The 21,227-nt window shown below is 38.4% G+C and overlaps 3 protein-coding genes across 3 annotated transcripts; 1 reads left to right on the top strand and 2 right to left on the bottom strand.

The window, feature by feature from the left end:
• Positions 1–9,472: 9,472 nt before the first annotated feature.
• On the bottom strand, positions 9,473–12,591 carry LOC120007797 (plant UBX domain-containing protein 4). The gene is made up of 4 exons (XM_038858250.1): positions 12,037–12,591; positions 10,843–11,128; positions 10,101–10,196; positions 9,473–10,015 (listed from the first exon to the last, which is right to left on the bottom strand). The coding sequence occupies exons 1-4, from the start codon at positions 12,522–12,524 to the stop codon at positions 9,629–9,631; spliced, it is 1,257 nt and encodes a 418-aa protein (XP_038714178.1). The 5' UTR covers positions 12,525–12,591; the 3' UTR covers positions 9,473–9,628.
• A 1,178-nt stretch (positions 12,592–13,769) lies between these two features.
• On the bottom strand, positions 13,770–14,915 carry LOC120007900 (glycine-rich RNA-binding protein 4, mitochondrial). The gene is made up of 4 exons (XM_038858381.1): positions 14,778–14,915; positions 14,603–14,671; positions 14,174–14,280; positions 13,770–14,059 (listed from the first exon to the last, which is right to left on the bottom strand). The coding sequence occupies exons 1-4, from the start codon at positions 14,869–14,871 to the stop codon at positions 13,946–13,948; spliced, it is 384 nt and encodes a 127-aa protein (XP_038714309.1). The 5' UTR covers positions 14,872–14,915; the 3' UTR covers positions 13,770–13,945.
• Positions 14,916–15,066: 151 nt separating this feature from the next.
• LOC120008050 lies at positions 15,067–20,885 on the top strand. The gene is made up of 10 exons (XM_038858554.1): positions 15,067–15,415; positions 15,781–15,934; positions 16,822–16,996; positions 17,619–17,734; positions 17,831–17,890; positions 18,644–18,794; positions 18,987–19,053; positions 19,553–19,624; positions 19,779–19,844; positions 20,668–20,885. Exons 1-10 carry the CDS (start codon positions 15,236–15,238, stop codon positions 20,800–20,802), a joined length of 1,176 nt encoding a protein of 391 aa, XP_038714482.1. The 5' UTR covers positions 15,067–15,235; the 3' UTR covers positions 20,803–20,885.
• The last annotated feature ends 342 nt before the right edge of the window (positions 20,886–21,227 follow it).

The raw sequence follows: 21,227 nt of genomic DNA, 5'->3' as shown, positions 1-21,227 counted from the left end.
ATGGCACAAGCCTCATACTCGGACACATTGTTGGTACATTCGAAATAAAGCTTAGCAGTAAACGGGGTAACTTTGCCTTCTGGAGAAATAAGCACAGCCCCAATCCCATTTCCGACAACATTAGAAGCACCATCAAACAACATTACCCATCTGTCTATATCTTTCCGACTCTCCATCTCTAAGGACAAGATTTCCCCATCTGGGAACCCTGGATTCATAGGCTGAGAGTCATCAATCGCCTGCTCTGCTAAGTAATCTGCTATTGCACTTCCCTTCACTGCCTTCTGGGCGACATACAAAATATCATATTCTGACAACAACATCTGCCATTTTGCAATCCTCCCTGAAAGAGATGGTTTTTCAAAAATATACTTGATCGGATCCATCCTCGAGATCAACCAAGTAGTGTGATACAACATATATTGCCTGAGCCTATGCGCAGCCCATGCCAATGAACAACAAGTCTTCTCTAACATGGAGTAGTTTGTCTCGCAACTGGTGAATTTCTTGCTCAAGTAGTAGATCGCATGCTCTATCCTCCCCGATGAATCATGTTGCCCTAACATACATCCCATCGAATTGTCTGATACAGTTAAGTAGAGAATAAGCGGGCTCCCAGCGACCGGAGGCATCAAGACCGGTGGATTTTGTAAATACTGCTTGATTCTCTCAAAGGCACTTCGACATTCATCATTCCATTCTGATAGGTTATTCTTCCGAAGTAACTTAAAAATTGGCTCACACGTAGTTGTCAGTAGGAGAGGTATTGAAGTAGACCCGGATAAAGTGAAGGCGATTATAGAGATGCCGGCCCCTCGCACCGAGAAAGAAGTCAGAGGTTTCTTGGGCAGACTCAATTATATTGCAAGGTTCATTTCACAATTGACAACTACGTGTGAGCCAATTTTTAAGTTACTTCGGAAGAATAACCTATCAGAATGGAATGATGAATGTCGAAGTGCCTTTGAGAGAATCAAGCAGTATTTACAAAATCCACCGGTCTTGATGCCTCCGGTTGCTGGGAGCCCGCTTATTCTCTACTTAACTGTATCAGACAATTCGATGGGATGTATGTTAGGGCAACATGATTCATCGGGGAGGATAGAGCATGCGATCTACTACTTGAGCAAGAAATTCACCAGTTGCGAGACAAACTACTCCATGTTAGAGAAGACTTGTTGTTCATTGGCATGGGCTGCGCATAGGCTCAGGCAATATATGTTGTATCACACTACTTGGTTGATCTCGAGGATGGATCCGATCAAGTATATTTTTGAAAAACCATCTCTTTCAGGGAGGATTGCAAAATGGCAGATGTTGTTGTCAGAATATGATATTTTGTATGTCGCCCAGAAGGCAGTGAAGGGAAGTGCAATAGCAGATTACTTAGCAGAGCAGGCGATTGATGACTCTCAGCCTATGAATCCAGGGTTCCCAGATGGGGAAATCTTGTCCTTAGAGATGGAGAGTCGGAAAGATATAGACAGATGGGTAATGTTGTTTGATGGTGCTTCTAATGTTGTCGGAAATGGGATTGGGGCTGTGCTTATTTCTCCAGAAGGCAAAGTTACCCCGTTTACTGCTAAGCTTTATTTCGAATGTACCAACAATGTGTCCGAGTATGAGGCTTGTGCCATGGGAATTCAAGCTGCTAATGATGTCGGGATTAAAAAGCTTCAGGTTTATGGTGACTCTCAATTGGTGATCAGGCAATTGTGTGACGAATGGGAAACTAGGGATGTCAAATTAGTCCCGTATTATCAGCATATCAAGGAGTTGATAAAGTTTTTCGACTGTGTGGAATTTGATCATATTCCAAGAGAAGAAAACCAGATGGCAGATGCTTTGGCCACTCTGGCAGCCATGTTTGATTTGGACCCTCGTGGAGAAGTGGAGGTTATCAAGATTGAGAAACGTGAAATTCAGGCGCATTGTTTGAATGTAGTAGCAGAACCTGATGGTAAACCCTGGTATTATGATGTGAAGCAGTATTTGGAGAAAGGAGAATACCCTCCAGAGGCCTCAGATAATGACAAACGCACCATCCGAAGGCTATCAAGCTCTTTTTTCTTGGATAAAAATGTATTGTATAAGAGAAGCTCAGGATTTGTTCTTCTTCGATGCATGGATACTGATGAAGCCAAGCAGATTATGGAAGAGATTCATGAAGGAATATGTGGTACTCATTCGAGTGGATATTCAATGGCAAGGAAGATATTGCGAGCCGGTTACTATTGGCTTACCATGGAAAGAGATTGTATTAGATATGCGATCAGATGCCATAAGTGCCAGATTTATGCTGATAGAACTCATGTCCCAGTGAACCCTCTGCGGGTATTAGCAGCACCTTGGCCCTTTTCAATGTGGGGTATCGATGTTATTGGCCCTATCGAGCCCAAAGCTTCCAACGGACATCGTTTCATCCTGGTTGCAATTGATTATTTTACAAAGTGGGTGGAAGCAAATTCTTATGCTAAAGTGACAAGTAACGTTATCGCTCGATTCTTGAAAAAAGATATTGTATGTCGCTATGGGGTTCCCGAAAGGATTATTACTGATAATGGCACGAATTTCAACAGCAAGATAGTGAATGATTTATGCAAGCAGTTGAAGATCAAGCATCATAATTCATCTCCTTATCGTCCCAAGATGAACGGGGCTGTTGAGGCAGCTAACAAAAATATCAAGAAAATCATCCAGAAGATGACAGAGAATTACAAAGATTGGCATGAAAAGCTTCCTTTCGCTTTATATGGGTACCGAACTTCGGTGCGTACATCCACTGGTGAAAGTCCTTTTGCTTTAGTATATGGGACAGAGGCGGTCCTTCCCATTGAAGTAGAAATCCCTTCGCTAAGAGTAGTGATGGAGGCCAACTTGGAGGAGACGGAGTGGGTCCGAGCCCGGTACGAACATCTAAATTTTATTGAGGGAAGAAGATTAGGAGCACTTTGTAGAGGACAACTTTATCAAAGACGAATGATAAGAGCACATCACAAGAGAGTGCGTCCTCGTTGTTTCAGAGGAGGGGATTTAGTACTAAAGATGATTCAGCCACCTCAAAGAGATCACCGTGGAAAATGGACTCCTACCTACGAGGGACCATATGTGGTGAAGAAAGCATTCTCCGGTGGAGCGTTAATTTTGACAAAGATGGACGGAGATGATCTACCTCACCCAGTAAATGCCGATGTTCTCAGGCGGTATTATGCGTAAAAAAAAATCCCGCTAGAGTGAAAACCCGAAAAGGCGCTCTAGGCAAAAATTAGGGACAAAAAAAAAAAAAAAAAAAAACCGCTAGAGTGAAAACCCGAAAAGGGCGCTCTAGGCAAAAAAAATCCCGCTAGAGTGAAAACCTGAAAGGGCGCTCTAGGCAAAAATTAGGGACAATAAGAAATTTTATTGAAGTGAAAACCCTTACGGGTACTTTAATTATGGCTGCAAATTTCGGTTGAAGTTTGTTTGAAGAAAGGAGGTTGAGACATGAGTCTGTTGGTTGTTAACTTGTCTTGCATTGACATTGGTGCGGAGTACAAAATCGGCTTCGTAGTTGCCTGATCAGATGACAGTTATTTGAGCACGCACCCAAAACTGGGGCAGTTTTTGGGATGCTCTTTATGCTATCATTGGTTTGAGAAGTTTGTTGGCAGAAATGGAGGACTCAGAGACAATCTCAGACGAGTCAGATTTGATCATTGTTAATTGGGTGCACACCAAAACTGGGGCAGTTTTGGTGGAATCTTTGAATTATTACATATTTCATCTTGGCATTTACATGGTTTGTCCTATCTTCTTTTGATTTCACTACATCCTTGTACATATCTTTGTCAATTGGCACCCATCCTTTTCAATAAAAATGGTGAAGAAACTCATTTCTGTAGCCTGGTCACTTGTGACATCTTTTTCCATACCCAATTCCATTCTCAATCCATATTCCAAAAGGTTTATCATTTGCATTCAGTAATTGACATGCATGGCTATACTATTGAATTTATCACTGACAAAGTTTTGACAGAAAATATGAAGAATGCATTAGGACATTACTTTTGACAGGAATTTGATTAGATTTTGGCATCCTAAGCTGGAGAGGATTTGAATAAAAGACTTGAAGCCGAAGTAAGCATTAGCAGGAAAGAGAAGATCATAATCATATGACACGCACAACCAAATGAAAAAATAAACCCAGATGAAATGACAGCATTGAACTCAAAAGTGGGCACACGTGCAAATAAGCAAAGAAAAGGAAGAAAGATAGCTGAAGAGTTGGGTTTGGGAATGAGCGAAGGCTTTTGCTAATCAGTATAGAGAAGATGCATCGAAAATCCAGAATCGGAAGGTCAAACCCTACAAAGAAGCAGATTTGTTCTATCAATTCGCAACTGTACACGTGCTTGAGGGTGGCAAAGCTTTGAGAGAGCATGCATTCACTCATTAATGAGACATTCATATTTGAGCAAAATAGGTCATTACATGCATCATTTTTGCATATGGTTTGTCCTCTTTGTATTATGGCAGGTTTATGCAGAAGGTACAGCTTGGACGTAGTCATTCTCCTCAAATCAAAGCATATCATCTGCTCGAAACATCTTTCTGTCAAGGTGAGATTACAAAAAACTCCCAAATACCTTTTCTCAAAAAAAAAAAAACAAAAAACAAAAAAAAAAAAAAAAAAAAAAAAAAACAAAAATAGAAGATCCTTTTTCAGCCAAGCCGGGAATGGCTACAATGATCCCGAGCACACTGTTTTTTCAATTTACAAAACCCACTCCAAGTGGGATTTCATTCAAGCATTGGCCAAGCCGGGAATGGCCCCAATGATCCCGAGCACACTGTTTTTTCAATTTACAACACCCACTCCAAGTGGGATTTCATTCAAGCATTGGCCAAGCCGGGAATGGCCCCAATGATCCCGAGCACACTGTTTTTTCAATTTACAACACCCACTCCAAGTGGGATTTCATTCAAGCATTGGCCAAGCCGGGAATGGCCCCAATGATCCCGAGCACACTGTTTTTTCAATTTACAACACCCGCTCCAAGTGGGATTTCATTCAAGCATTGGCCAAGCCGGGAATGGCCCCAATGATCCCGAGCACACTGTTTTTTCAATTTACAACACCCACTCCAAGTGGGATTTCATTCAAGCATTGGCCAAGCCGGGAATGGCCCCTATGATCCCGTGCACATTGTCTTTTTCAATTTACAAAAACCACTCCAAGTGGGACTTCATTCAAACATTGGCCAAGCCGGGGATGGCCCTATGATCCCGTGCACATTGTCTTTTTCAATTTACAAAAACCACTCCAAGTGGGATTTCATTCAAACATTGGCCAAGCCGGGGATGGCCCTATGATCCCGTGCACATTGTCTTTTTCAATTTACAAAAACCACTCCAAGTGGGATTTCATTCAAACATTGGCCAAGCCGGGGATGGCCCTATGATCCCGTGCACATTGTCTTTTTCAATTTACAAAAACCACTCCAAGTGGGACTTCATTCAAACATTGGCCAAGCCGGGGATGGCCCTATGATCCCGTGCACATTGTCTTTTTCAATTTACAAAAACCACTCCAAGTGGGATTTCATTCAAGCATCAGCCAAGCTGGGAATACCTACGGTGATCCCAAGCACTTTTTCAGCCAAGCCGGGAATGGCTACAGTGATCCCGAGCATCTTTCTTTATCCTTTCCGTACGAAATTCGATTAACTATACCTTTGTCTGTTTTTTACTTCATAAAAGACATACAAAGGGGGGCAGCTGTAGTAACCGATTTTCGTCCGAACAAAAAATATAAAAATGTAAAATAAAAAAATATAAAAACCAAAAAAAACAAAACAAAACAAAAACAAAAAAAACACACAAAAAGTATAAGGGGGTGTGAGAGACAAAAGAGAGTGGAGTGAAAGAATAAAAAAGGGTATAAGGTGGCGTGGGAGACAAAAGAGAATGGAGAGAAAAGAGAAGAAAAAAAAGAAGAAAAAAAAAAAAAAACAAAAGGGGAAGAAGAGGAGAAGAGAAAAATATAAAAAAAAAAGAATGAAGAAAGGGAGAAGGAGAGAGGAGCCGCACAACAAGAAAAGGGAGAAGAAAAGGACAAAAAAAAAACAAAACAAAACAAATAAAGAAGCAAAAAGTATAAGGTGGCGTGAGAGACAAAAGAGAGTGGGGAGAAAAAGAGAAGGAAAAAAGGAAGAAAAAAAAAATAAAGAGTGAAGAAGAGGGAGGCGCCGCACAAGAAGAAAAGGGGGGTCGCAGAAGAGAAAAAAGAAAAAGGAGAGGTTTGGGGCTGCGGCAGAGGAAGAGAAAAATAGAGAGAAAGAAGGTTTGCACAAGAAATCGGGCGGGATCGGAATCAGAGCATTGACAGATTCGTGAGATAAGAAAAGGAGAGGTAATGATCGACAATTTCTGTGTTATTTTTCGATATTGTTTCTAGTTTGATTTCCGGTTTTGTATCTTTGAATCTTATGGTTCATGTTCTGGGATTTCTTCCAGATTTTGGTTTATGGATGTGATGTTCTGGGTTTCGGTTGCTGGTTTTGTGATGTTCTTGGTTGAATTGTTTGTTATTCTAATATCAGGTGATGGGGTCCTTAGCATGAGCTTTGTTGGCTTGCTATTTGAGTCTTGATTTATATATACATAGTGTGTGTATATATGGGTGCAATATATTGTGTATATATATATATATATCTGTATGTGCGTATATATATATATGTGTGGTGTATATATATATATGTGGTGTGTGTGTGTATATATACAGGGTGTGTACATATATATTTCATGTATGTTTGTATATATGTGTTTGTGTATGCATGTCTATAATATATATATGGGATTAATTTGATTTGAGTTTTTATGATATTTGAGCACCATTTAACCCTCCATTCTTATGTTTGTGTTTGTTGGGCTTGGATCGGGCTTGGGACCGCTTGGACCGAGAGGCATACCTAGAGGATTTGGGCCGGATTGGAGCAATGGGTCTCAAGGGCAATATTGGGTTTTTGTACATTTGTATAAATTTCGTTTTTGTCACGTATCCTTGTAGAATGTAAATCTTTGTAATAGTATAGTGGAAAATAGTGGAAACGCATACATAAATGTTTAGGGTGCTAGAAGCATATAGACATTAGGAGATGATTTTGTGAATAATGATTGCATTAGAATGCATGCTTAGGATTTTGATTTTTCACATCATGTCATGATGCTTAGACATATGCTAGGGTTATTTGAATGTCATGAAAATAAATGCAACGCGTTAGTCATTGTATTAATCCAAGCCGTCTCACATTAATAAAACACATCAAGATTAAATTATGGAATCCTTATGTTTTGATTAAATACCAAAGAGCCTTCAAGATATTGGGGTTCCATTGGCATTCATTGGAAACATTTGGATTTCGTGGATCCGGAAAGCAAATGTGTTTTGAGGGATTAGGAGAATTTATTTACGGACTCAACGGTGGGTTTAAAGATATTTGACCCATTCAATGAGCCATAAATGGATTCTTTCTTTTCTCATGAAGAACATAATTGTGAGTAAGACTTAAATTAAATATTTCTTGATTGTGGGCCCTTTTGGTACATCAACCAAGTCCTCAAAAAATCTTCTTCCCAAATATCCAAATCCACTCCAAGTGGTATTCTATCCAATCTTTGGCCAAGCCGGGAATGGCCCCAATGATCCCGTGCAATCCCTTTTTTCAAATATCCAAACCCACTCCAAGTGGTGTTTTCTCCAATCTTTGGCCAAGCCGGGCATGGCCCCAATGATCCCGTGCACCTTGTTCTCCAAACCACTCTAAGTGGATTTTTCATTTACATTCCAGTAAGACCCATCAAAATGGGATTTTCAAAAACAATTTAGAGTCAAATAGGAAAAATTTAAAGGTAACCGTTTTCGGGAGTTGTGGGGTGCCTAACACCTTCCCCATGCTCAATAGACCCCCTTGCCCATTTTTCTCGTAGACCAGAACGGATGTCCAATTGCATCCTAAAAATCAATTGGTGGCGACTTCATTGTTTTTTCAAGCCGGTTGCTTCAATACTTATGTCAAGAGTGTTATTATGGTAAAAACCATGATAAAAGTAGGCAGGATGCCCCGAAAATCCCTTATGCTTTCTCTCTCCTCTTCTCCGCATTCATAACGTTACGTCTTGGCAAACCTCATTCTTTTTGCATCCATTGTCATGCCCTTCACCTCTTGTTGCATGTGCATGTGCATGTGCATGTGCATGTGAATTGGATCCTTATCAATTTACACTCACCTTTCTTGGACCCCGTAGTTTTGCCATAGCTTTTGCCTTTTTGTTCCTTTTCTTTTCTTGAGAAGTTCTAGTGTTTTATTACCAAAGTGTTTGGAGAGAATAAGCCGGGTCCGGTCTGGATAACCCAATTTGTTCTACTTGAATTAAATCAAGTTTGGACATAAATTATATGTTTGAAATCTAGGTTCAAACAAAAAAAATTTTGTGGGTCCGGTCTGGATAACCCAATTTGTTCTACTTGAATTAAATCAAGTTTGGACATAAATTATATGTTTGAAATCTAGGTTCAAACAAAAAAAATTTTGTCTTGTTTAAAACAGGGGCCGAGTCCAAACACATCGGTTTACGAGTCCAAACCCTAACCTGAATTAGTTTATTATTCGATTTACTTGTCCAGATTTAAACCAATATGGGTTTGATCAATTAAATACGTCTGAAATTCAATCCGGATTAGGATCCGAACATCTAAATATTTCATAAACATGTGATGTTATCCGACCCATAACCATTTTTTTTAGCCACCCCTAGGTTCAATGCATATCCTAAGTATTTTTTTATATATATTTGACTATGGGGAACGATGACCTTCCATTTTAAGAAAATAATTGCGGTTGAAAGTTGGTGAAGATCTTTTCAAGTAATTCCATTTTTAGCTGAACCATAGAAAGTGAGGTTAAATAACTTGGTTGAATACTTGAATCTACAATGTAAAAACGTACTAGATTATGAGAAGACATTCACCAGCCAATATCTAGACAAGATTGCATGTGATGCTAGTAATATCTTTTGACTCCATGAACAATCTCAACAAAGCTTTTCATATGAAGGGGCACCCATTTAACCCGCAAATTTAATACTAGACAATGACATGTTTGCAAACGTTAATAATTTGTCATCCTCGTATTTCAAATGTTGATAGGACTGTTAACACCTTCCCTGTTGCTTGTCGACTTGGTCGGGCTTGGAAAAACGTCGACCCTCATTGATTAATGGAGAATGGTATGAGAACATGAGATCTTTCCATGCAGTTGTGTTTTATGTGAGATGTTCAAGTCCATGCGTATTGAATAGGCAAGACGAGGGTCGTGCAACGGTGGCCATCACAGACGTCCAGTCCAATAACGTTTGTGACTACAACTGCAGGAAAACAGCCGTCACTTCTCCCTTAACCCATTGAATAGGTATATAAGAAATGACACTTCCATGAATCCGAAAATATAAACGAGCCTAATCAAGATAAGCAAATTGTTGGAATATATGCCAACATAATCATTCAAATCTTTCTGGCGCAGTTTAATGGGAAAGAGCAATTTTTTTAGTACATTCAATGAATCAGAAGTCCTAAACCACCAGCAGTAAGCTAAAACTTTTGGATGACAACTGAATTAGCGATGCCAGCTTGCTCTATTGTCTCATCCCAATCAGTCAGTTGCTTAGGAGGAAATCCCATTGTTTGAAGTTGGTAACCTCTGGCTCCACCAGTTCTGGATGCATCAATGAAAGCACGGATATCTCCGATTGTATGATGGTAGTTGAAGCGTGAAACCATACGTGTGCCATCTGCCAACCTGATTTGAATTGATGTTGATGGGGATGATGAATCTACAATCAGACCGGCTGATGGCAATGGAGCTGTCGTTAAATTGGCTCCGGCATTTGGTTCAGAAGCAGCAGGAGCATCAGCAGAGGTGCTGCTACCTAAAGTTCTTCCAGAACCCTGGAATGGAATACTACCCCTCTTCGGTTCCTGCATAGAAACAAGAAAAGCGATTGCTGAATATTTGATGACCAGGAGAAAAATAACAAGCAGGTTACAGGGATAAACAACGTACAGAGTAGTCTTCATTTCGCCGCACAAGATCAACAGACACGCGGGTCCTCCTATCTGCGGGTACCAGCTCTTGCGGACACTCAGAGTTCTTAATGCTCTGCACTCACAATCAAATAATCATATGAGCAAATAATATATATGCTAACAGAAGTAGCATTTTATGGTTCATCTCCAATTGAACTTCAGAGAAAGATGAACCAGAGAATATCTTGGCCAATTTGTCCGATAGAGGATTTTCTATTAAACCAACAAAAACTACTGCTTTTATTCTTTCGTTCTTTTTGTGTGAGCAGGAAGAGGAGGACTTGGTGGGAGGAGGGAAGAGGGAAGCAAAGGAAAGTGAACATTTAATATATTCGAGATATCAAACTAAAACTATCCAACAACTACCATACAGCCATGCCATGCTTCTATTTATCAAATGAAACTTCAATCATCTCACAAACTAATTTTAGTTTTAGAGAGTATGGGATCAGATAACCTGCTTTGACATTCATCAGGATGCTAACAATCCTGATACATGAACCAAGGCCTGCCTCCAAAATTCCCACAATCCCAAGGGACGACAAAGCTCAAGCAAACAGTATTTCCACAAGCTTTGAGATTTAAAAAATCTAAAACCAATGGACACAATCCCAGCATACAACAAAGCTCAATGCAAATTCAAAATGCAAAACAACATATCTAAGTTTTGACAATAAAAAAACTATAAAACCTTTGCAAAACATAGCATTACATTCTACCTCCAAGAAGGATGCATTCTGAGGATCATCCAACCTCCGCAGAGGACCGTCATCTATTGTAAAGCCATTCCTCCAGAAAGTGACAACATGATTTACAGCCTCAGGGGGCCGAGGAACAGAAGACACTGTCTCCCCTGAGAGTCTTCTTGCTGTTCCGACGAAGGCTTTTGAGCTTGAAGAAGGTTGAAGATTTTCAGCAGGTCTTTCCACTCCTCCTGCCTGTCTAGCTTGATTAAATATATCATCCACATCATTAGCTTTGGTAGGATCCTGGACAAGCATTCCACTAGAACCAAATGCAAATAAAGTTAACTTTAGCAATATACTTATGCAATAAGGAAATTACTGCATAGCGCTGTTGCAAGGCCTGACCTTCTGGTCCGGAGAAGAAAATGCACAGATAAAGACAATGAGCAAATATGACTTTAATTTCGTGGAACAAGCATAAAACAATCAGTATTAGAACTACATTGCCATGAAATATTGTTCTTCCTTCTCTATTATTAAAATAACAATCCACTTTCATAATAGACCACCTCTTTTTCCCTTCACATGGTGTATCTATCCACAGGAGCTTCTGATTTCATCAGTTACTTAATTTAAACCAAAAAGTTCAATTTTCAACAACCAGATATCTAGTATAAATAATAATGTAAGAATCATCAAATAAATTCACCAACAGCTCTTCAAGAGTGGGAAATGCCTTTCATGATATGAAGACAGATGAAAGATACAAGAGGAAGAAATAAATCCATATCATTTCAATTTTACAATTATACAAAAGATCAAATTGTACTTCCCCCCTCTTTTGATGAATGAAAAAGTGAAGCACTTATTTGAAACCAATATAGAAAAAACTGCAGGAATGAGTTATGATATGGAATTGGCTGTAGTAAGCACCCTAGATGTTTACCTTCGAAAAACTATATGCAGACATGAACACCATGGAAACTAATTTAAGCCCTTGATCACACTTTTTACACCAAATACAGATAATCCGACTTAAAGCAACAGTAAAGGACAAGCTGACAATAATAAGCCATAACTGAAATAGTGTGAAAACTTACGTAGTAACCAGAGGAACTTTGAGAGTAATAAACTACTAAAACCCGAATTAATGGACAAATTCTCATCTAGATGCTCTCTTTATCAACAAACATTACCCAACAATTGAATCTAATAATGTAAAGTTACCTCTTCTCGCCACCAGTGTAGTATTCTTGCGGCTCATCGGAGTCACTCCCGGATCCATCACGTGGGCTCTGATTGAGATCAGCAAGCGTGCGCACGCCTCCACGGCTCCTGGAACCACCAGCCCTCTGTGGCTTCTTCTCCGCGCCACGGGCTGACCGGAGCATGTAAGCACCACGAGATGGAGCAGGGGACGGGGAACGAGACCTAGGTGGCGAATCCGACTGCGACGGGGCGTAATCAGGCGATCCGGATGGCGAGGGCGACGCAGACAGGGAGGGTTGGTGGGGGGACTGATTCGAGGGTACGGGGGCAGTGACAGTAGGGTTCGCCATGGCGTCGTCAAGAAAGGTTGAAACAGCGGCGTCGAGATCCCATTGGTGGCTCTCCAGGAAGAAGATAGCTTCTTCTTTGGAGGCTGATGTGATCTCGCAAAAGGAGTTGATTAGGGCAGTGTTGTTGTTGCTTGCGTCTTGAGCTTCGTTCTCCATTGAGACGGGGAATTCCAAAGTCGTATTGTTGCTTCTTGTTCAGGAAAACCAAGAGTGGAAGAGAATCAGGTAGGCTTTTCTCCTTGGCATGGACTGTGAAACGACAGCGTTTGAATTCTTTGGCCAATGCTCTTATTAATAGGACGTCATTTGTCATGTCAAAGTAGGACGGTCTAGTTGCACTCCACAGATTTTGATTGACGTCTCAAAAAATCTAAAAAACTATAAAAAAACTATTAGGTTGTGTTTGATATCATTTTTAAAAATTTTGAAAATAAAAATAAAAAATAATAATATAAAACCTAAAATTAAAATATAAAATTAAAACTTGTTTGGTTGTATAGTTAAAACTGAAAATAAAAAAAAAAACAAAAACTGAAAGTATAAATCTGAAAAAAAAAGAAGTGTGTTTATGCTTTTATTTTTAGAATAATGGAATATATTCACACCACTATATTTTTTATAACTGCAGCCTTTGCAGTATTTCTTCATTAAAAACATCAGCAGAAAGAAAAAAAGATAAGAAATAAAACAATAACCCGAAATATATTTGATCATTTCTTCATATCTCTATGCAATTTACAATCTGAAATCTTAAAGAAAATACAATCTATAATAAGTATAACTAGTTCTGTTTCCACAACTTTTAAAAACCTTTTTTTTCTTGTTTTCAAAAATTTTGAAAACCTGTTTTTGGTTTTCATAAAAACCAAAACAGAAAATACAAACAAAAAATATTTTTTGTTTTTATTTTCTATTTTTTAAAAATTAAAACAAAAAACAAGAAACAAAAGTGATATCAAACAAAACCTAATAATAAAAATATGTGAATGCAATTAGCTCCACCCAACGTAAATATCGTCCGGATTCTTTGGCCTACTCGTAGTAAACGACGTCGTGATAGACTTGAAAAAAATAAGAATAAAATCCCATATTTCTGGTTCAAGTAGCATCGTGGACTTAAGGTTCATGGAGTCCTTTTTCCAATCTTTATGGTGTTGTAGGCGTGCAGAAATTGTCATGAGGCCCCTTCAATACACTATTTGGGCTTCAAAGCTAGTGGCCCATTCAGACTGGTTCATCTATTATCCTTATACATTAAGGGATGTTTACTGTCGGTTCCTATCAATTTTTTTGACATAAATTAAACCAATCAATCAGTCAATTTTTTGCCCCTTTTTTTTGCTTCAGTTTGATTTTTAATAGAGAAATGTATAAATTTTTTAAGGAAAAAAGACCAGACGGTTTCGATTTTGACCCTTTTTTTTAAAATCCCAATTAGTAATTATACTGATGTAAGCTTTACAAAATATTTGCTTCTAACAAGCAATCATCAATAGTCAACACCAAAAACATTTCATGACACTCAAATTTTCCCACAATCAACCAAAAATAAATGAAAGAAAATTTACTAAACGAGTTCAAGAATCGCTATTGAAAGCATCTTCCATGTGAGATAGGCGAGGGACGACAACGGGTGCACCACGAACCCTTTCAAGAGCAAAGCTTATCCGTAAAGGTCGGCCCAATAATGCCTGCGATCAAATATCATCTCAGTAAGAAGTGATTTCCAATTATCACAAAACATGACTTGGAGGGATTACTTTAAATTCAACAGTCATGATTCTCAAAGTTATATACGTACGTACCTTTCCATCCATAGCATCTTTTGCGCGTTTGGCTTCTTCTTCATCGGAGTAATGGACAAACCCAAAGCCTCTTGACCTACCGGAATCTTTGTCGTAGATTATCTTAACTGGAACATCAAGATCCATACAATTCAGAAGTAGAACAAAAGGGGTAAAACTCAAACGCAACTAAGCCATTGAATGAAAAACATCTTGTGAACTTTTCAAGCTTTGTTTCGAATATTACATGGCAGAATCACTTAGTCTCTGAGGTCCCGATAATGTAGTTTGAAAGATGGCCACTTCAGTATCAAGATCACATATACTAAAATTTGCAATCTCTCATTCACACAATTCATCAAACATGTAGACGGCACCATAAGGTTTCCACTACAAGTCCACAACATACAATCTTCTTCAACAAAACTACGATTCATAATTTCATATTACCTTCAGAGACCTCCCCAAAGGAGGAGAAAGCATCTTTTAAGGACTTCTCGTCAACCGACCATGATAGCCCTTAAAACACCAAATACCACTCAATTAAGAGAAAATCAAAAGCACGTTGTGCATTCTGTGAATTTCCTTGTGTCTAGAAGCACAAATTTTGTGTACAGAGAGATACCTGCGACGAATAGTTTGCTATTAGTGACGGGAGATGGCGAGTTCTGAGCCACTGTTGAAGCTCTTCTAGCTATCAACATGAGAGCCTTTCTCATTTTCGCTGCGTGTCAACGTTCTTTTTTCCTTTGGCCAGTAAAAGATTTTTTTTTAAAAAAAGCCCTAGGAAAGGCCGAAACTAAAAACATCCCATTATGATCTGGCCCGTGTTGCCAATTGGCCCATTGGGCAGGATTTAGGGCCCAAAATCATTCCACCAGCGCGGAAGGCAGACCCACTAGTTGACTAGTTGTCGACGGTTCAGCGATCGCTTTCGAAGCAGCCTAGAAGAGAGCCATCTCTGTGTGATGAACGCTCTCTTAAATTCAATTTCGCCTGTAGAAAAGTGAAGATTACTTCAGTCTTCGTCAATGTTCCAACTGTGAGAGAATTAGGGGTTTTCTTTCTCATCAATATACGAGAATGGCGGCGTCTGCAGAGCCAAACAGGGAGGATCACGCGGTGGAGCTGATCGTATGCGACGAGTCAGCGTCGGCGGATGGCGGCACCTCAGTGTCTGAGGAGATAACGCCTCTATTGACCCAGGCCATGAGACCCAAGATCAACATCTTTTCCGTTTCTTACTCTCGGAGAAAACCTAGAGTACTCAATCCTTACTCCATGATTCTCTCTCCTTCGACTTTTTTTTGTTATAGTTGAATATTGGTTAAATTTGGCGATAAATTTCATTAGTATTTGGTTCGCGTACTGTTGATCTGTATCGCGATTTTCTTGGATATCTGATCTAGGGTCTGAGATTTTGATGTTGTGGACATTTACTATGTAATAGAGTAACTTGGTTGGTATATGTTGTGAACAAAATGCGTAGTAGGTTAGCGGAAGGAATGATTGACGTAATACTAGCGTCAAGCAGCTGTGGTTGAGTTATGATATTTTGTTTTTACCTTTCTTAAACTAGTTCTGATTACTTGATCATAATTCATATAATCTATTTTCATATTTTGCAGGAGCCAGTAACAAAGTTATTGGAATCTGAGATTTCTCCAGTAACTCAGTTTGTCCAGTGGGTATGGAGTGGATCTAGATACTCTGGTCTGTTATGCATGGCTTTATCATCTACCCTATACTTTTCCATGGAAGTTCTTTCTGTCGCATGTTCTGGTTAGTAAGCTTCGTTCTCTTTTGTGATGAAATATGTATTTTTATAAAAATAACTTGTACAGTGGAAAAATTTAGTTCATGGAAAGTAAATTGAAGAAAAGGGGAGAATATTCCCTATTGTTGTACTTCATTTCATGCGTTCAGAGCTGGAAAATCTCTTGACCAAGATTGACAAAGAAAATGTGAAAATCTTGTCAGAAAATTAATGGTGGAGCTCTGATCTTTTAAGTTTTTAATAATGTTTTGGTATTAGCATTTATCACTCTGTTTGTGTGTAGAAAATCACGCTCATAGATGGGTGATTTATGCTCAAAACCAATACCCTTAACCCTATCCTAGATATGAGGCTTTATGTAAAACAAATTATGAGATACTGATTTTCTTTCTCTATACATCCTCACTACCAAACCTTTATCTTTTTATTTTTCTATATGAGAACTTGTCAATTGAGAGATGAGAACAGTGGCTTTCATGTTGTAACCTGCAAATAAAGGCTGGTATCCTCTCTAACGTAGAGTTCTTTTGTCGTCTGTTGATTTTTATGAGGTAGTGTAACTGATAGGCTTTTAATTGGTTTTTCTATTAAATCACATATTGCAAGCAATTAAAAGCAGTCAGTTTAAGTGCCTTGGCCACGATAATCAGGGTTTATGTGCTCTTGCTCTTAGGAGTCCAATTATAACATATCATAGACACTGGACGAATGCTTGAGTGTGCAATGGTAACTAATTATATTATTTTTCTTGCCCTTACTCTTGTTTTTAGCATGAGTACAAAGGACCCTAGGTGGCACTGAGCGTAGATCTTCTAGATGCAGTTATCATCCTCAGAGGATCTTTTGTGGAACACGTTACCTAATGCCTTTTTGTTTCATTTCATGATGGCAGCTCAGGCGATACCTTTATTTGAGATTGCGCTTACAAGATGTACAATTATATTGATATTATCAATTTTGTGGTTGAGAAGAAGTGGGCAGCCAATTTTTGGGCCAGCACATGCTAGGAAGCTTTTGTTTTCACGAGCTTTTGTTGGATGTCTCTCGATGTTTAGTTTTGTGTATAGGTATGGATCCTTTTCTGACTTGCTATTATGTGCCATGGTTTCATTTCATACATGAATCTTCTCCACTCTTTCTTTGTTTGGAATATTTCTAGAAATTGATCTTCATAGGCAAGCAATGTTTAATACCTTTAAATTTAATTACTACCACTATGAGAATTTCCCCTAAGCAAGATGCTCGCATTAGAGACATATTCAATTGACTGGATAATTGAACACTTGGGTTCAACCGCAATATAGTTTATGAATTTGCATTCGGTGATGGTGGCATGGCTCCTTGTAGAAATAAGCTTGCTTTGCCTTAAAATATAAAACACCTTGAGTACTTAGTTATTTAGATCTGTATAAGGCTTAACATTTGCAAACCTACATCCATTGCAGACGAGTTGCTGTGTCCTCTCATGTTTTCTTTCTTTCCTTATTTATTTTACAAATAAGCTCTTGTTCACTCTTATCAAATTCCTTTTCTTTGGTTTGTTATGCTTCATGTTTGTCTATCCTTTGGCTGCCTTCTCTATTTTACTTGGATTGCTATTTTGATGGCTTGGCAAAATATTTTTTTTCATCGATCTATAAATTGCTGACCAACGTTTGCTCTTTCTTTCTTTTTTGCCTCTCTCCCCAGCATTCAAATGTTACCTTTGTCTCAGGCTATTGTATTAAGCTTCACAACTCCAATTATGGCTTCAATTGTAGCCAGAATCATGCTGCATGAGAAGTTAAAAATTTCAGATATTGGTGGTATGACAGTATTATTCTTATTATTCTGTATTTAACTTTTTTGTTTGGGCAACTGTGGGGTAGCAAGAGCTTAGCTATTTTTCATCTACCTTCCAGGACTAGCTTGCAGTTTCTTTGGCGTGCTATTCATATTTCGACAGATACTTACTCCACAAGGTACAGATGTGAGTCAGCATAACATCCTCTGCTGCAAGTCTGCAATTTATTCATATGAAAAAACCAAGTCTTAACTTCAAATACTTGGAACATGGATTCTTGGAGCCTATCATGGGGTTCTTTTTGGCTTCAATTTTTTTTCTTTGTCTCATGTAAAACTATAATCATACATAATTGATTGTAACTAAGAGTCCTAAAATACTGGTGCCCCAGGGGCTGGCATTGTAGTCATGCCCTCCTATGAGGGTTCAATTCTCTCCAAGAGCAAGTTCACACACATATTTTCTGTGGGCTTGCACAAGGCTCCCACAGTGGGTGGGGTAGGGAACATGCAAGATGCATGCAGACCTTATCCCATCTAATATATGTGGAGATGTTGTTTTTAGGAATTGAACCTATGACCTCTAGATTGCACCTCTGTAACATTGCAACATTGGGTCACATGTTTGCTTGTGGGTTCTTTTGCACCTTGGAGCTTTAATAAAATCCCTTTCCCTTCAGAAAAAGATAGATGCTTAGATTATCATCTGTGTTATTTTTCTAGTTGATTTTTACAGTAGTGCATTAGATGTCCTGTTATTTTCGTTGAAAATGATAAGATCAAGGTTTCCAGGACAAGTTAACATGGAATTTGGGAAAAAAGAAACTCCTCTTTTCATTTCTCTTCTGGCCTATGTTACATCAGCTTCTTAAGATTAAATTAAATACCCATTTTACAATGCTTAATGTAATAATGTTCCTTCTCTGTCATAGGAGGGCTATTTACTAATGGGGCAACAACCAATGCAAATGTCAAGGGAAGCCACCATATATTGGCTGTCTTGGTTGGACTCTTTTCAGCAATGGCTGGTGGCATCAGCTACTGCCTCATAAAGGCCGGAGCTAAGGCCTCTGATCAACCAATGTAAGATTACGACTTTGGCTTCTGTACATAAACATGAAATTATGCTATTGGGCAAGGTGGAAACAATTTAACTTTTGTTTTCTGCAGATCTTTATGCAAATTTGTAGGATCTTGCTCCTCACTTTCTGATTATTGTCCTATATGTATTCTTATATATGCACTGTTGAAAGGTGTATCCTTCTGTTCTTTCAGAGTCACTGTTTTGTCCTTCAGCATAATGGCTAGCCCTGCTGCAGGGTTGTGTTCTTTTGCCTTTGAGGTAAGCTTCACAAAATGTGTAATCGACAGTGTGTCAATGTCTATTGGAATAGTTCGTCATCATCATCCTTCATACTGAAATTTTCATAAATTCAAAAGGTTTGGTACTTCCACCATGTAACTTGCATCAATTATTTTTTGGTATACTATCTTATGCTGTAGCCCATGGGCTCCAAATAAGTTTGTATCCCTGGATTGTGTACATGTCAATGTCATTGAACATTTTTTCACAGCGTGTGCCTGAAGAATTTAACTGTGCATCGACTATTTGTCGTATATGTAAGAAACAGAGAGAAAAGATATAATAGATAGATAAAGTCGTAGTATAATATTCTAGTGCACAGCATATTTTTACATCAGTGTAGTTAGCATATAGTAAATGATAAATATTATGTCATAAATGTTCAGTGGTCATGCTGCCAGAATTCATTGTTTTACATGATGTTCTGCATCTTGTGTTACTTGGTAAATGTGTTTTAAAATTGTGTCCCATTGTGCAGGAATTTGTCATGCCTGGAATTTATTCTATGTTCCTTATGGTTGTACTTGGTGTTCTGGCCTTCTTGGCGGAGGTGCTACTATTTGAACCATAATCTATCCACTTGCTAATTTATTTGATATATGACAATGATGCAATACTTGCTGCAGCAAAGCACTTACTATATTTTCTCTTCGTTTCTCCCGATTTTGCTTTGTTGCCATTTGCACAATGTTTGTTCATTGCAGGTTCTTGTAGCTCGTGGACTTCAGCTAGAGAAAACCAGCAAAGTTGCGAATGTCCTGTATATTGAGGTATTGTGCACTGCTCATTTTAGGTGTTTCTATGTTACTGAAATATGATTGCTGACATATTGTGATGCATAATTGAAATTTATATTTTTAGCTGTTTTTTTATGTTACTGATGATATTTTGGGAATAAATTATGTTCTAATAGTATTTTCCGAATTGATTAAGACCGGACTTGGAGTTAATCGTACATTAGAACTTGAAGAAACACTTTCTGGAGTCGATAAGCTTGCGTTACTTAGTACAAAGAAAGATTATATGAAATGTCATTAAGAATGGATGAGATGTAACATTAGTGTCAGGGAATAGCTTCATCTGATATTTTGGATGGATTATATACGAAGGAGTGATTGAAGAGGATGTCATCCATGGACTTTGAGGAGTTTGGACACAAAACTAATGTGCAGTTGTAGGATACTAAACTAATGGCATATTTTATTAAATTGGTTATGCCTCTGGGGCTTGGGTAGCCAAGAACATGTTGTGAAGTGCACAAGCTCAAAGCGTCATATAGCTGCTAAAACCGAATGTAATTACCAAATCTTGTGATTAGATTGTGGAACATAGTTATTACATTACATCTATTGCCTTGTGGCTGAAGTGATGCATGTAATTATATTGGACCAATTTTTGGGGATCACACATCTCACGCAATGTTACCATCTTGCTACCAGTTTAGTATCAGTTGACTGCGTTTGTTACAGATTGCCTCTGTATATCTAGTTCATAGTGATTAATATGGTTGTGATTACTGCCTTACATTTTGACGGCTGTAAGCTTACGTTAATGATTTCCCGTAAAATTTTGTTGGATACTTCAATTTTTCAGGCCGCTTTGGCACAGTTGTGGCATATTGGTTCATCAAGTATGGCTCCAACATTTGGTCAGCTAATTGGATGTATTCTTATTGTGATTTCTGTTTGTTGTACCATGTACATTGGACCCGATAAAGATATTGAATGAGGATTTTTCTGTTTGTTGACAGCCATTTACACAAATTTGTTGCAACGATTATTATATCTTTTAAATTACCAGTTATATCTCTAGAGGGTTGAATTGTAACTAGTGATTGTGAGATGATCGTGGTACTTTTGATAGGCTTCAGTGGCAAGATGGCTAGAGGGTTTCATTTGCTATAACAAAACCATCGAATGAAAATTCCAGTTCTTGATGTTTATTGTTTTGAATCTGAGAATTAGATTGATCGGGCAAACAAGATTTGTTGAAAATAAATAGAGAGCGCGGTGGTAATGAATAGAATTGTTTTTGAAAAAGTCAAAAAGAAATACAATTTAGTTCTTATCGAATTCCAAGTGCCATGTTATTATCACTAAATATACTTCTTGAATCCAAACTGAAAAGATTTATACCAGAAAATTTGAAAAAGA

This window comes from Tripterygium wilfordii, chromosome 10 (assembly GCF_013401445.1).
Source record: "Tripterygium wilfordii isolate XIE 37 chromosome 10, ASM1340144v1, whole genome shotgun sequence".
NCBI classification, from domain to species: Eukaryota; Viridiplantae; Streptophyta; class Magnoliopsida; order Celastrales; family Celastraceae; genus Tripterygium; species Tripterygium wilfordii.
The sequence above is the reverse complement of the archived record's forward strand: the minus strand, read 5'-3'. Positions and strand labels throughout refer to the sequence as shown.